Here is a 14,428-nt window from a genome sequence, read left to right as displayed (position 1 = left end):
CTGGGGGGGCACGTGCCCCCCCTGAGATTTGGTGTGCCCCCCCAGGTGCCCCCCCAGAAAAAATGGCAGAGCAAAAAAAAAAGGAAAGAAAAAAGGGAGAAGAAAAGAAAAAAAGAAAAATGAAAAGAAGAAGAAAGACAGAAGAAAAAAAGAAGAAGAAAATAAGAGGAAGACGAGTGAATGAAATAATGTAATTAAAAAAACAAATCTTTTTATGTTACTATATAAATTTTTTGCTGGCGCATTGCCTGTTCGATGAGATTCATATCTTGCTCAATAGGCTGATATGGAGCAAGTTTTGAAGTCAATATGCAAAACATATTTTAGCTCGACATCGAGCTTTCATTATTTTTTTTTCATTTACAAATTTAAGTGCTCTGTAAAATTTCCGTTTTATGGTCTACATATATCAGCATTTTAAGCTCACGCTGCGTGGTCACATTGTTTGATTTGCGAAGTTCATATTGTCTACGTGTATTCCATAATGTTCCATTAAACAAATGTATTCAGAATGCCCAGATTCTAGATCTACATCTACAACACGCGCGATAGCCTGCATGTTCTTTATTTAAAATGTACATGTACTTGAATTATCCAGTATCACATCAGAATATCAATAATTGTCTGCTCACGCTACACGATCGCATTATTAATGATACCCAATTGACTATATCCTATTTATGATTTACAAAATATGAATAGAATGTCCCGCTTTTAGGTCGAAAATCTCAATTTTCTTCCTCTCGCGCTTCGCGCTCGCATCAATTGTTTAGTTACATACCTATCCCATTTATTGATACAAAAAGTGCTTAAAATGACCATTTTTTAGGTCGGAATGTAAAAAAAAAAATTTGCTCGCGCTTCGCGCACGCATTATCGAAATATATACCGTCTTCGTGGGTAACTGTAAGCAGTCCTTAACAGGTCCCTTTTCGATAATGCTAGAACAGTTGATAAAAATTTCTGTTCGCGCTTGGCGTTCGCAGTAGCCATCTAGTTACATACGAATCTTGTTCAGGATCACACATAACATTGCCCAGAAAATTCAATTAAAAATACATGAAAGAAAAAAAAAATCGCTCGCGCTTCGCGCTCGCACTTTTTATCAGGCTTATGAGATTATTTCATGTTTATGTTGTTTTATAAGAATAAAACTAAGAAGTGACTGATATAGGTGAAGATAATTTCGGGCCCCGTCCCCTATTGGCGAAAGTCGGATCCGCCCTTGTGACACATACACACACACACCGGAAAAATGGTCGGTGCCCCCCCTGAAAAAGCAAGGACCCCCCAAGTGCCCCCCCGGGAAAAAAATCCTAGCTACGCCACTGACATGAAGTTTAATAGAATTTGATAAAAAATATTGTACTTTTTTATTTAATACCCTTATACGATACGAATTTTATACCTTCCTCTTTTTGGATTAGGAACCTGTTTGCCCCAAAAATTATGGTTGTTTAGTAATGAGCTGAAAAGTGGGAGAAGTTGACTTTATGGAGGTGACGGCAGAAATTGATATAAAGATTTTACCCGCCCAGAGCCGACCCGACCAGAAGTTGCGCGATCAATTAAAAAAAAAAGATAACTTCATATACTTCGGCCTTACCTTACTCTAATTCCATGCCCTAATGTATACATTTGAACTTTAACTGGCAATAAACACATATAGCTGAGGTAGAAAAACAGGGTTAAAGAAAGGGTGTATGGGGGAAACAATGGAGATCTTCAATATTGTCATGTAACCGCGCGCAGCGCGGAAGCAAAATTCATATATAAATTTAGAGCAAGAGTGAAGGAGTTTCTCTTTTGAGAAAAAAATAGAATAACAAGAAAAAAAAAACACAAAGCTACCTTTCTTCCCTTACCTCCCTTCCCTTTTCCTTTTCTCCTCTCTTTTTTTCCCTTCTTTTTTTTTCTTTTTGGGGACGTTTTTTTTTTTTTTTTTTTTTTTTTTTTTTGGGGGGGGGGGGGCGACCGCCCCCACCGCCCCCTGGCTACGCGCCTGCATATGTCAATCAGTACAGTATCAATTACATAATTTAGGGTTCATTGGGAAGTATTTCACTAAGTCTTGTCCAGAGAAGATTATACATGCACTTATTAATCGCGTCTTGATTTTGCAATGCTTAAGTATATAACGTTTCACAATCTCAGTTAGATCGCCTTAGGAAACTCCAACATAATGCTGCCCGTATAGTCACCATGTCCCCCAAGAGGAATCACATATCCCCTGTACACTCATATCTCTTCACTGGTTACCTGTTGTACACCACATAACTTTTAAAATGCTCCTACTTGTTTTCCATTCAATACACGGAACTGCACCACAATACAACTCTTCCTTGATTACTCCTTACAATCCCTCTCGCAACCTTAGGTCTTCTAGTTCATCCTTACTTGCTGTACCACAATCTCATAATTCATGGGGGGGGGGGGGGGGTCGATCATTTCAACATGCTGGGCCATTCCTATGGAATAAACTTCCAAAAGAAATCCGCAATTTTTCTTGTCTCACCACTTTCAAAAGTTATCTGAAAACCTGGGGTGGTATTCTGAAAACGTTCTTATCTTTGTTCTTATCTTTGTTCTTATCTCAATGAGATAAGAAGACGCTAAAATCATTGCAAATCGGTATTCTGAAAATCTTCTTAACGCGTTCTTATCTCTGTAAGGTTGTTGTTGTTTGTTGGAAATTAATGGCGACCAGTCATATTTGACTATTACCGCCAACTCGTTTGGTCAACTATTATTTCTTTCTTTTCTTTGACGTGTCCTTTATAATCGTTCCTCTCCTTTCTTTGTTTGTTTTTGTTTTTTGTTTTTTAATAATAATTTTTATTATTATAAAGGCTATCGTATCTTACAGGTTACCGCATGATCCCGTCCCTTCTAACGACACCGTCCAGACATCGTCCTGTCTCTCCGGTGTAGACAGGGGGCTCCCTTTGGGATACTCTATAGTCTTGAAACTCGGAAAAGAAATAGAGCAATAAACTGTTAAAGAGTCTTTTCCCGTGAAATGATCTCGCATATAATTACCAATCAAATACATGTATGTCTGTTTTGTTTTGTAAAGAGAAAATAAAAAATTTGATATGGGGAGGTTCGGATTATTCGAAATTTATGGGGGCATCCAAAATGAGGGCTTTAATAAATGAAATGGTGCATTGTTAAATCAAGGTTGTAAGTTAGATGGATATATGATCGAGTTAGTAAAAATAAAAAAATAAAAAATAAAAAATATGTATATACACACACATGCATATACATTTTTTTTTCTCCATTTCTTCATCTTTATTCTTTTTCCTTTCATTTCTTCTCCTCTTCCTTCCATTTTCTTTTTTTTCTTTTCTTTTTTCCTCCTTCCTTTCCTTTTCCTTTCTTTTCCCTTTTATTTTCTCTTTATTTCCTTTGTCTTTCTCAGTTTTTTCTCTTTTCTCTTCCTTTTTCTTCTCTTTTTTCAAAATGATAATGAGCTCTACTGAATACAAGGAATATAACCCAGAGAGAAGAGAGATACATCTTATTCTAAAACAAACAGAACAGTAACCATCGTCTCATGTGGTCATCATACTCATATAAATGACATATATATATACACAAATACACACATATGTACCTATATGAACAGATAAGTAATTACATACTAATCAAATAGATATATTTCTCCCTTTCCTTCACAGATTTAAAAAAAAAAAAAAAAAACTTTCCTGCTATCGAATTATTCTTTTTGGAAGCGTTTCGTTCTTTAAACGAAACGAACCAGTGCATTTTGGACACATGGGTCCCAAGAATTCAGGAGCCTAAGGATTTCCTCGGGATCGGCGATGTCTGCCTCGACAAGAAGCATCGACCTTTCAATTATATACTTAGGGCATTTTACAATGTAGTGTTCAATTGTTTCTGCCTCCTTCTTATCTTCAACACGCCCATTTTTAAGATATTACCAATCAAAATGCGCTTTATATTGGCAGTTTAACCAATAAAAGCGTTCCTTATGTGAAGAGAATATCATGGGCGCTGCGCGTGCACTGTTTCTTGCGCACTGCGCGAAATAGGCATTTTATACGCAATGAGTGATTATTATTTCGAGACATGTGCACAAAATAAAGAAAGAAAGAAATTAAAGAAAAACGGTAAAGAAAGCAGTTACGAATAAGAATAAAACAGGAAGAAAGAAGTAAAGTAAGTAGGTAAGTAAGAAGACAGAAAAGGGTCAGAATGAAAGAGAAATTTAAAAAATAAAAGGATCAATGCAGAAAACAATGAAAGAAAGAAAAGGTAAACGAAAGAAAGCAAGCAAAAGGAACTTAAAAGAAAATTTTAAAAAATGAAAAGAAATAAAAAAAAAGGAAAGAATACAAGAAAGAAAAAGGAGGAATAGATAGAATGATAATCAATGATAAAAAGAGAAATAAAACATTGAAGGAAAAATAAAGAAGGAAAAGGAAAAAAAAACTTAAAGGGAAAAAACGAAAAAGTACAAAATAAAAAGATTAAAAAGGATAAAATGAAGGAATAAAGAACCAAAAAAGTTAGAAAAAACGAATGAAAGAAAGCAAAAAAAGGAAGGAATAAAAATATGTAAAAAGTGACGGAATAGAGAAAAAGGGAAAATGAAACAAAGAAATAAAGAAAGAGAGGGAGAGAAAGAAAGAGATAAGATGAAAGGAAAAGTAAAGCAAAATTGAAAACTAAATAAAAATAAAAAGAAAGGTAAATTCAAAGAAGGAAAGAAAAAGAAGGAAAATAACAAGGCAGGAAAAATGAAGAATGAATGAAAAAAAACGAAGAAAGATCAATGGAAAGAATAAAGAAAAAAATGAAATATAATTTACCCTAAAAATGAAGAAATAAAAAGATTACAAAAAAATAGGTAAAGTGAAGGAAGAAAGGAAAAGAAAAACAGAAAGAAAGAGAGAAAATGGGAAAGAAAGAAAAATTTGTAAAGAAAAAAAGGAAAAAATCGAAAAGGGAAAATAAAAAAGGAAGGACCCCTCGGTAGACAAGCAGCACCATGATTGATGCTGCTGAGCTAGGCCATCCTCCCGTTTTTCATTTATCAATTCACATGTATCATTTCATATGTATTTATGTTATTGTTTTTTAACGGAAATAAATTCAATTTAAAAAAAAGAATAAGAAAGAATAAATAAAATAACGCAAAAGAAAAATAAGGAAGAAGTTAAAAGATTCAAAAAAAGAAAACAAAATGAAGAATGAAAGAAAGGAAAAAAAGACAAACAGATAGAAAGGAAGAAAAAGAGAAAATAAATAGGCCTAAATGAAATAAAGAAAGACAGAACGAAAGGAAGGACGAAAGAAAGAAAGAAAAAAAAAGGGGATAGAAAAAAGAGACAGGCAAAATAAAGGGTGAATGAAAGAAAGGGTGGGAGGAATACTTGTTACTACCAGTGGCCATCGATTTTTAGCAAGAAAGAAGGCGGACAGCGTAAGATGTAATAACCCTCTAGCTATCTTAAATATTATCATAAATATCGTAAATAGATAAGAAAGAAAAAAGATAAGAACGTTTTCAGAATACCACTTATCTTTATTTTGTTCTTATCTTTTAGCGCGCTTTTGTATCATATGCGCGAATTATAAATTTACGCGCTCAGCATCGATGGAAAGCAAGATAAGAAAAAGATAAGAACAAAAGATAAGAAAAAGATAAGAACGTTTTCAGAATACCAATTTGAGAACGTGACGTAGATAAGAACAAAATTAAGATAAGAACGTTTTCAGAATACCGCCCCTTGTTATTCACACAAGCTTTAAGGTAATTGTTATTCACCCCTCTTTTAAGTAGGTTTTCTACCTTCCTATCTTTTTCTTTTTCTTTTCTTTTCTTTTCTTTTCTTAATTGCGCCATGAGCATTTTTTTATGATGGATACCGGAGCATTACAAATGTTCATATTATTTATTATTATATGACATCAAGAAGAGAACTTTGTGATTTATATTTTGAGAAAATGGAGAGGCACTCTAATCAAATTTAGTACTTTATACTTTCTTAAAAAAAAAAACAAAAAAAAAGTTGTATGGCGCTTCTGCGTACTATAGCACTTTCTAAGCTTGAATCTTGACTATCTATGTGAAGAGTATTACAGTATTTGCGATTTATACTTGTTATGATTTAACGGTTATTCTACCGATGTCATTCAAATAATGCTTCAGCAAGAATTACAAACTAAGAGAGGGATGGATGAATTTAGCTCTGAGGGAAAGTAGATCACGTTTGAGACTTCAAATTTCCTTTTTTTCATCAGCATTAGGGAGTGGAAGTCAATCGTTACCGCCCATCTTCCCTTACGCCATATCCTTTAATAACATATAAAAATGTACACCTAAATTTTATACACAGTAAAATATCTTACAGGTCAAGTCCACCTCAGTAAAATGTTGATTTGAATCAATAGAAAAAAATCAGACAAGCATAATGCCGAAAATTTCATCAAAATCGGATGAAAAATAAGAAAATTATGACATTGTGAAGTTTCGCTTATTTTTCACAAAATAGTTATATGCACAATTTAGTTACATGCAAATGAGAGAATCGATGATGTCCCTCACTCACTCTTTCTTTTGTTTTTCATAGTTTGAATATTTTTACAAATTTGAAAATAACGACCAACTTGACTGAAACATGAAATGTTAAACAATTGTAATTCCACATATTCAGGGAGAAATAAAACTTTGTTTCACAGGACAATGAGGAGAAAATAAGGATATTTCATATTTCATATAATAAAATACAAAAGAAAGAGTGAGTGAGTGATGTCATCAGTTCCCTCATTTGCATACAGACCGGGATTTGCATATAACTGTTTTGTGAAATTAAGCGAAACTTAAAAATTATCAAACAACTAACTTTTTTAAGGTGCTATTTACATAGTATTGATTGAGACGTGTCGTGCATAAAAAAGCCAGTGATAATAGGTACTGCGAAGTATTTTTTTTAAGATGAATTTATTGGAGATGCTTAAAGGACAAGTCCACCTCATAAAAATGTTGATTTGAATCAATAGAGAAAAATCAAACAAGCATAATGCTGAAAATTTCATCAAAATCGGATGTAAAATAAGAATGTTACGACATTTTAAAGTTTCGCTTATTTTTTACAAAATAGTTATATGCACAATTTAGTCACATGCAAACGAGAGAATCGGTGATGTCCCTCACTCATTATTTCTTTTGTTTTTTATTGTTCGAATTATACATTATTTCAATTTTTGTAGATTTGAAAATAAGGACCAACTTGACTGAACCATAAAATGTTAAGCAATGGTAAATGAACATGTACAGGGAAAAATGAAACTTTGTTTCACAGGACAATGAGGAGAAAATTAGAATATTTCGTATTTCATATAATAAAATACAAAAGAAATAGTGAGTGAGTGATGTCATCAGTTTCCTCATTTGCATACTGACCGGGGTGTGCATATAACTGTTTAGTGAAATTAAGCGAAACTTTAAAATGTCATAAATTTCTTATTTTACATCCGATTTTGATGACATTTTCAGTGTTATGCTTGTTGGATTTTTCTCTTTTTATTCAAATCATATTTTGTTGGGGTGGACTTTTCCTTTAAAACTTTAAACAGAGTTTTGAGTGTGTAGATTTATCAGTTCATTGATTTAATCATTGATTAATTAATATTGTACATTTATTTTTTCCCATTATTTGTTTATTAACAACAATAATGAACACATGAGATCGACGCCAAATTTCATAAAAATATTTCAGGATTGCAACTACATTTTTTTTCACCTCTCCCTATCTTTAGTGAATGGGCAGAATAAATGCTACGAATGTTTCGGACTCGGTTCAACGAATTCACTCCTAGCGCAGACAGCAAGCCAGTACCCCATATCGAGCTGCTCGGATATCGGACAACAAACGGAAACAAGGGATTGTACTGGGAAATGCTTCGTACAAAACTTCACCGTTAATTACAACTTTCAACAAGGTAAGAAAATCAGAAATGATGGAAACAGTAACACACTAGTATTCATATCAGTTAACTGGAATGGGCTCGATTATTATAAAGATGCGTCGGCCGGGGGAGGGGAGGGGGTATATTCTTATTTCTATGGGGGGGGGGGGGGCAAAAATATTATTTTGATTGCCGGATAACGGGCAATGAGATAAAGCATAAGTTTCTGTTTAGATAGACATCGCCTTTGTAGCGTAATAGGTCGATGGACGGGGCCAAGCAGATTTTATACATATAGTTGTAAATGTAATGATAATAACAAGGCTACTAGTATATACTACTTCTACTACTACTATTACTGTCATTACTACTACTTCTGCTTCTACTACTACTACTACCATTACTACCACCACTGCTACTATTATAATTATTTATATAGAACGTATACTTCCTTATCAAAGTTTACTGCTTTAACTCCGGGCTGAAAATAATTATATCTTCAATAGATAGATTCAAATTCACTGAGCACAATGCTGACAACTTCATCGAAATCTGATAATAAATATATCAAAGTTATTAAAATTTAAAGTTAAGCAATATTTTGTGAAAACAGTGCACGTCGTCATGAATATCCTTCAAGTGGTCTGATGATGTCATTTTACTTTCCTTTATCTTGTACTATTGATTGATTGATTGACTTTATTCGTCAAGAATATCACAGGATAAGAGATACAATGAATTTGAAGAATACCTCGACAGGATAACCATTAAAGCCGAGAGGCTTATTTCCAATGGGGTCCTATTGATAGTACAGAACATTAATATTTGTACCAACAAAATGTATAAACTACGACAAGTACTGGAACATGGTAAAACGATATATCTTTACAAATTTAAATGTGTGATTTTTACTGGTAATGATTATGTTCTCGAGTAGATTCCAGTTTAGGTGCTTCTTTTAAAATGCACTCTTAAAGTAAGGACAAGTTTTAAAAGCTTTTACTTGATTAGGAAGAGCACTCCAAAATTGGATGCCATTAAAATAAAAATTGATCCCTATATGACCTTCACGTTTTGGTAAAACAAAATTAAAATTACTATTTCCAGTATCGTACCTATGGATACTTGATATGGATATGGATATCTTAATATGCACGTGGTGTAATACTAATTGTTTAGGTCTTTGATCTATATACATGGAGTAATCCTGCCTTCTCAAGTTCATTACATCCGACATGTGCTCTTGGGCCTAAAACATTTATGAATCTTACAATCTTATTTTGAATTATTCATGTTATGCTTTTTTTTATCACACCCAGACTACCGTACCAAGCCGCATTAGCATAGTCGAATAAACATTGTATTAAAGCAAAGCATAAAATACGTCTAGACCTCATATTCAAACAGGTTTGATATCTATACAAAAAATTTAAGCGTGAATTTGCCTTTTTTGGCGATTGAATCTATCAACTCCGTCCATGATGGGTCACTTGTTAAATTAATTCCCATATATTTTACTGAATCTTTTCTGTCAATTACCTGATTATTATATAAAACCTTGAAATCGTGTGCATATCTTAACTTTCGTTCCGTACTAAGCTTCTTTTGCAGACATCCATTCTATGCAATTTGCCGAATCTGCACTAATTTTTTTTATCAATTATCTTGGGATTTGTATCTGAATATATAGCAAGACACTATCATCAGCATATGAAATGAAGTTAGACTCGTTAATATAAGTAAACATATACCATTGATGTAAGACATAAAAAAAGAATGTGGCCTAAAATGCTTCCTTCAGGGACTCCGCATTTAATAGGAAGTGAATCAGAAAGTACCATCTGCATGGTAACAACTTGATGACGATTTGATAAATATAATCTAAACCATGTCACACATGCAGAGTCTAAACCCATCACCTAAAATTTCTATAAAACTATGTTATGATTTACAGTATCGAAGGCTTTTTGTAAGTCTAGGAGAACCATTCTAACCATGCAGCCCTGATAAAATCTGTTAAATGTATTGAACAAGTTTCACTGGAATATCCGTTACGAAAACCGGATTGAAATTTGCATGTAAGCTTACTTTCTTGAAAGTGTTTTTCCACTTGAGCATGAAGAGATTTTCCAAAAAATTTCGACACTACACTTAATACACTTATAGGCCTATAATTACCAACGTCAGTTTCATCGTTCTTTTTACATGTTTTATGTAGCGGGGTAGCTTTTGCAAATTTCATATCATCAGGAAAGGTAGAAGACATAAGAGATATATTATTTATATCATTCAAAGGTTTGTACAAATTTCTCGCCCCATCTTTTAAAAATCTTGTAGGTATCATATCTAGACCAGTATTTTTTTATATTTTCAACTTATTTAGTTCATCTGAAACAAACTTTTCTGTAACAACAGGACAGGGGAAAATGAAAACTACCTTTTGAAATACCCTACACAATCGTAAAATAACGATTACACCCGTTTGCAATATTAGTCTTATTAGTCTCACCTTGCACATTAATAACTGTTTTTTTTAATCAGATTTGCTATTTAGACCTAAACCTTTCAAATTTTTCCACAAATTTTAGAGAGTCATGTGTGTTTTCTTTTATTTGTTCTTGAAAATATTACTTTTTGGCACTCCTTACCTTCCTTTAAATTAAATTCCTTAAAACTGTATATTTTCTTTCAAGGACTAAATTGTCAATATTCCTTTTTATACTTTTGTAAGCTATATTTCTCTCTTTAATTAAAACAATAATTTCATGGGTCATCCATTTTCAGTTAATTGCTTAATTCTTACCTCTTTCAGAGGTGCGCTCATATCTACTTTTGATAAGAATATAGATCTAAAATTTGCACAAGCCAGATTTACATCGTTAAATTCAGTCACCTTGGACCAGTCTGATCGGGACAGATTTAAGTTAAAATTATCTACATTATAACCTTATCTCCTGATATAGATACAGTTCTGTGACGCCCTAACACGGGCGTAACAATTAATCTTTCTTGAACAATAACTTAATAAAATGATCACTTATACCTAGGTCAATAACACCACTTTGACTTGTATGCTCTACTTAACTACTTACTTTGTGATCTATCACGAAAAACGATGCCTGAGTTGTACGTGTTGGCAGCTTTAATGAAATTATCTTTAGGGGGTCTGTAAAGAGCAACCAGTGTAATGGGCTTTGTATGAAATCACAATTATTTCATACTGTCATGTCTTTCTCGTAATATTATAAGTCGCAAATTAATATGTAAATGTATTAAATTAATTGCCAATATAATTTTTGTATTTTTCTTTGGACAAAATTTGAATAAACATAACTTCATAATACAAAAGAACCATATGGTCTAGTGGTTAGGATCCGGCGCTCTCACCGCCGTGGCCCGGGTTCGATTCCCGGTGTGGGAACACAATTTTTTAAGGACCCCATTGGAAATAAGCCATCTCGGCTTTCATGGGTTATCCTGTCAAGGTATACACTTCTGTTCATATTTTCTTGTACTTGTTCATAGTTACCTGACAAATAAAATCAATCAATCAATCAATCAATCAACCATGCAGTGGGAATGTTACATCGTCAATTTGCTCAATGAATATTCATGAAGAAATGCATAGAATTGTTTCACCGAAATAATGCAAATTTTAAAATGTCATAACTTTGTTATTCCTTGTCCGATTTAAAGCAAATTATCAGTGTTTTGTTTGTCTATTTTTTTTAGCTGTTCAAACAATATAATATTTTCAGCCTGGATTACCCGCCTTAAAATATAGATGCTTTAAAAACAAAGGGCAACGCCTTCGCAACGTTTTAAAATCCATGATTATGTTCATTTTTTTTCACTTTTCTTATAGCAAGTATATCAAGCATGGACGTCGAATACCTGATTCTTGGCTGCGGTGGAAAGAAATCAGCTAATGGCTGTCAGGACTTTTCTCAGTTACCGAATTTTGATGAAGTTAAAAGGCAGACAGAGAACGTGGTCGCGAAGCACGGAGGTCGGGTCACCAGTATGCAGGGTGAAGCGTGTTTCTGCTCCGGGAATCTCTGTAACTCGTCCACGTCCAACGCTAGAACGAGTGTCAGCTTGATAACTCTCTGTTTGGCGACCTACTCGATAACGAAGATGACGCTTTGGAACTAGAAACACAAGATATTCAAAGGCCTTTGCTGAAGTCGAAAAACACAAAGAACTTTTTGGCCATTTTTAAAATTTTCTTATTTGATGGGGTGGGTAGGTGGCATGGGATTTTGAGGAAATCAATATTTTCCACATTTGGCTCGAATGGAATGCTGTAATCATATCGCTACTCTCTAAAATTTAGAGCGGTAAATCATCATTAATACTACCGAGGAGTTTGTTAATAGCGTATTTTCGGGATCACTCCGGAGACGCAATCTACAACGCACCAATTCCTTTGAAAATGCAAGTCAAATCACATTTGACAGCTAAGAGGTCTTTGTCGAAAGTTGGTGGACCGGGACAGCAGATTGTCCGAAGATTCGGACCGGATACAAAATTGTCCTGATTCCAGGAGACACTGTTGTTTTGATTCACCGATTTTCGACAAATGCTGTTTTCTCATTGAAAGGATTTCGACAAAGATTCTGTGCGTTATATAATACGTCTGCGTAGTGATTGCGAAAATGCCCTTATGACAGGGGCGCGACCATCGCTTATGGTCATGATGATAATGAAGAAATTAAAATAATAATAACTGACAGGTGAAAAAGAGAAGAAAGAAGGAGCTAAAGAAGAAAACAAGATTTTGCAGGCTGTATATTATGGGTCCGGTAACTATACGACTTCCCAATTTTTGTCTCTGATCTGAAAAAAAGAATAATGTCACTTCCTGCGTCACCTTGCAACGCTACATCAAAATACTCCGGGATTGTCTCAGACCTGGGAATCAACAATTGGTTTACTCATGGACCTATTTTGTAATAGGTAAATGGTTTACTCAACTCAACATATAACATTTTCATTTAATTTCGTATAAAAAACATCTTCGATTTCACAGTTTTCCTTCCATTGAACATATGAATCCATGGTCCCTGAAAGTGATGAGTAACATAACTTTTAGAGTACGTGTACACATAAGAGAATTCTTTTCAAAACTTGCCAGCCGGTAACAAAGTTGAAAGTCTGAGCCCCGTCTCTACCAGCCCGATCAAAATTGAAAATAATACGGCCAAACCACATGTTTTTAAAAAAATCAATGGCGATAATAGAGCATGCAATATTCGTTAATACTTCATAAATTTTCAAACATTGTTGTCATGATTTTTGATATAAGTTGTAGCAAATCTTACTTTCGATATTTTTTTAAAGTAAAATTTAGGGCGTATATAATAGACTACAAGCCTAGCGAGTCTTTTTAAAACACTTTCTTTTTGGGACTGTGCAATTTGAAATTTTGTTGGATCAGTGTGACCATAGGATCCATGGTGTGACGAATATCTCGTCTGATCGGAAAGTATGCCGCGAAGTTGACTAATAACCTCCCTGTAACTGAACGGGCAATAGTTAAATTAATTTCCCTGAAAATAGCTTTTATAAGGAAAAAAAAAGGGAATATACCAATGTAGTTATCGACCAGTTGATTATGTTGTTATATCTATCTTCTTTTATAAATATTTTAGATACTTCCGTATGAAAGTAAAGATATGTTGATTTGATTTCGAAGATAATTTATCTATTCAACCATTATCTTCGTGGATAACCAAGCATTGGAGACATCTCGGGCAGTAATCTGAATTATATCTTACATTTAGCAGTGAAAATGTATATATATGTGAATCGTAGATATTAGTTACTGAAATTAATTTTTCTTATATTCTACCTTCATGGACGATATTTTTTCAATCTACATGTAAAACAGAAATGTTAAATTGGTGTAAAGATCCGAAAGGTAACCATTGTGATAAATGGTCGAGTTGGCACCTTACGTTTAGTAAAATGCTAATAATATAATTTAATAGCGTTGGGTTCAAACATCAGGTAATTCTAAGTGCTAGGCTAAAATTATGATAATGTATTTCCCATGTGTTGAGAGTAAACATAACTTTATACTGAAATTCAAATCCTTCTTCCTTTATTTTAAACATGTACGTTCGTTCCGTCTTCCAACATGTCTAAAAGTAATGTATATATTGATAGACTAGTAGGCCCAAATGTAGTCCTTTTATTTTATTTAATCAATTTTATAACCTTTTGCATGGATGGTACGAATGCAGGACAGACGAATTTTAATTCTTGCAACAATTATACATGTTATCAACGCAGATATGGGTTTCGTCCAATAAAAAGAATTATATATTCTATATACAATTCCATCCCTCGTTTCGTCTCGGATCAATGTCTTGTATCGTTGATTATAATAATAATAATAATAATGGTGGCTACTTATATAGCGCACAGGTCCACCTTTCGGTGCTCATGGCGCTTCAAGGAAAATAAACACAAACACAACAAC

At 33.6% G+C, this 14,428-nt stretch overlaps 1 protein-coding gene across 1 annotated transcript; it reads left to right on the top strand.

Annotated features, from left to right (window-relative positions):
* The first annotated feature begins 7,715 nt into the window (after positions 1-7,715).
* On the top strand, positions 7,716-14,288 carry LOC129262238 (uncharacterized). Its single transcript, XM_054900323.2, has 2 exons — positions 7,716-7,974; positions 11,807-14,288. Exons 1-2 carry the CDS (start codon positions 7,716-7,718, stop codon positions 12,094-12,096), a joined length of 549 nt encoding a protein of 182 aa, XP_054756298.2. The 3' UTR covers positions 12,097-14,288.
* Positions 14,289-14,428: the final 140 nt, after the last annotated feature.

Source organism: Lytechinus pictus, chromosome 5, assembly GCF_037042905.1.
Source record: "Lytechinus pictus isolate F3 Inbred chromosome 5, Lp3.0, whole genome shotgun sequence".
NCBI lineage: Eukaryota > Metazoa > Echinodermata > Echinoidea > Temnopleuroida > Toxopneustidae > Lytechinus > Lytechinus pictus.
Note: the sequence above shows the minus strand (reverse complement) of the source record. Positions and strands in the feature narration are given on the sequence as shown.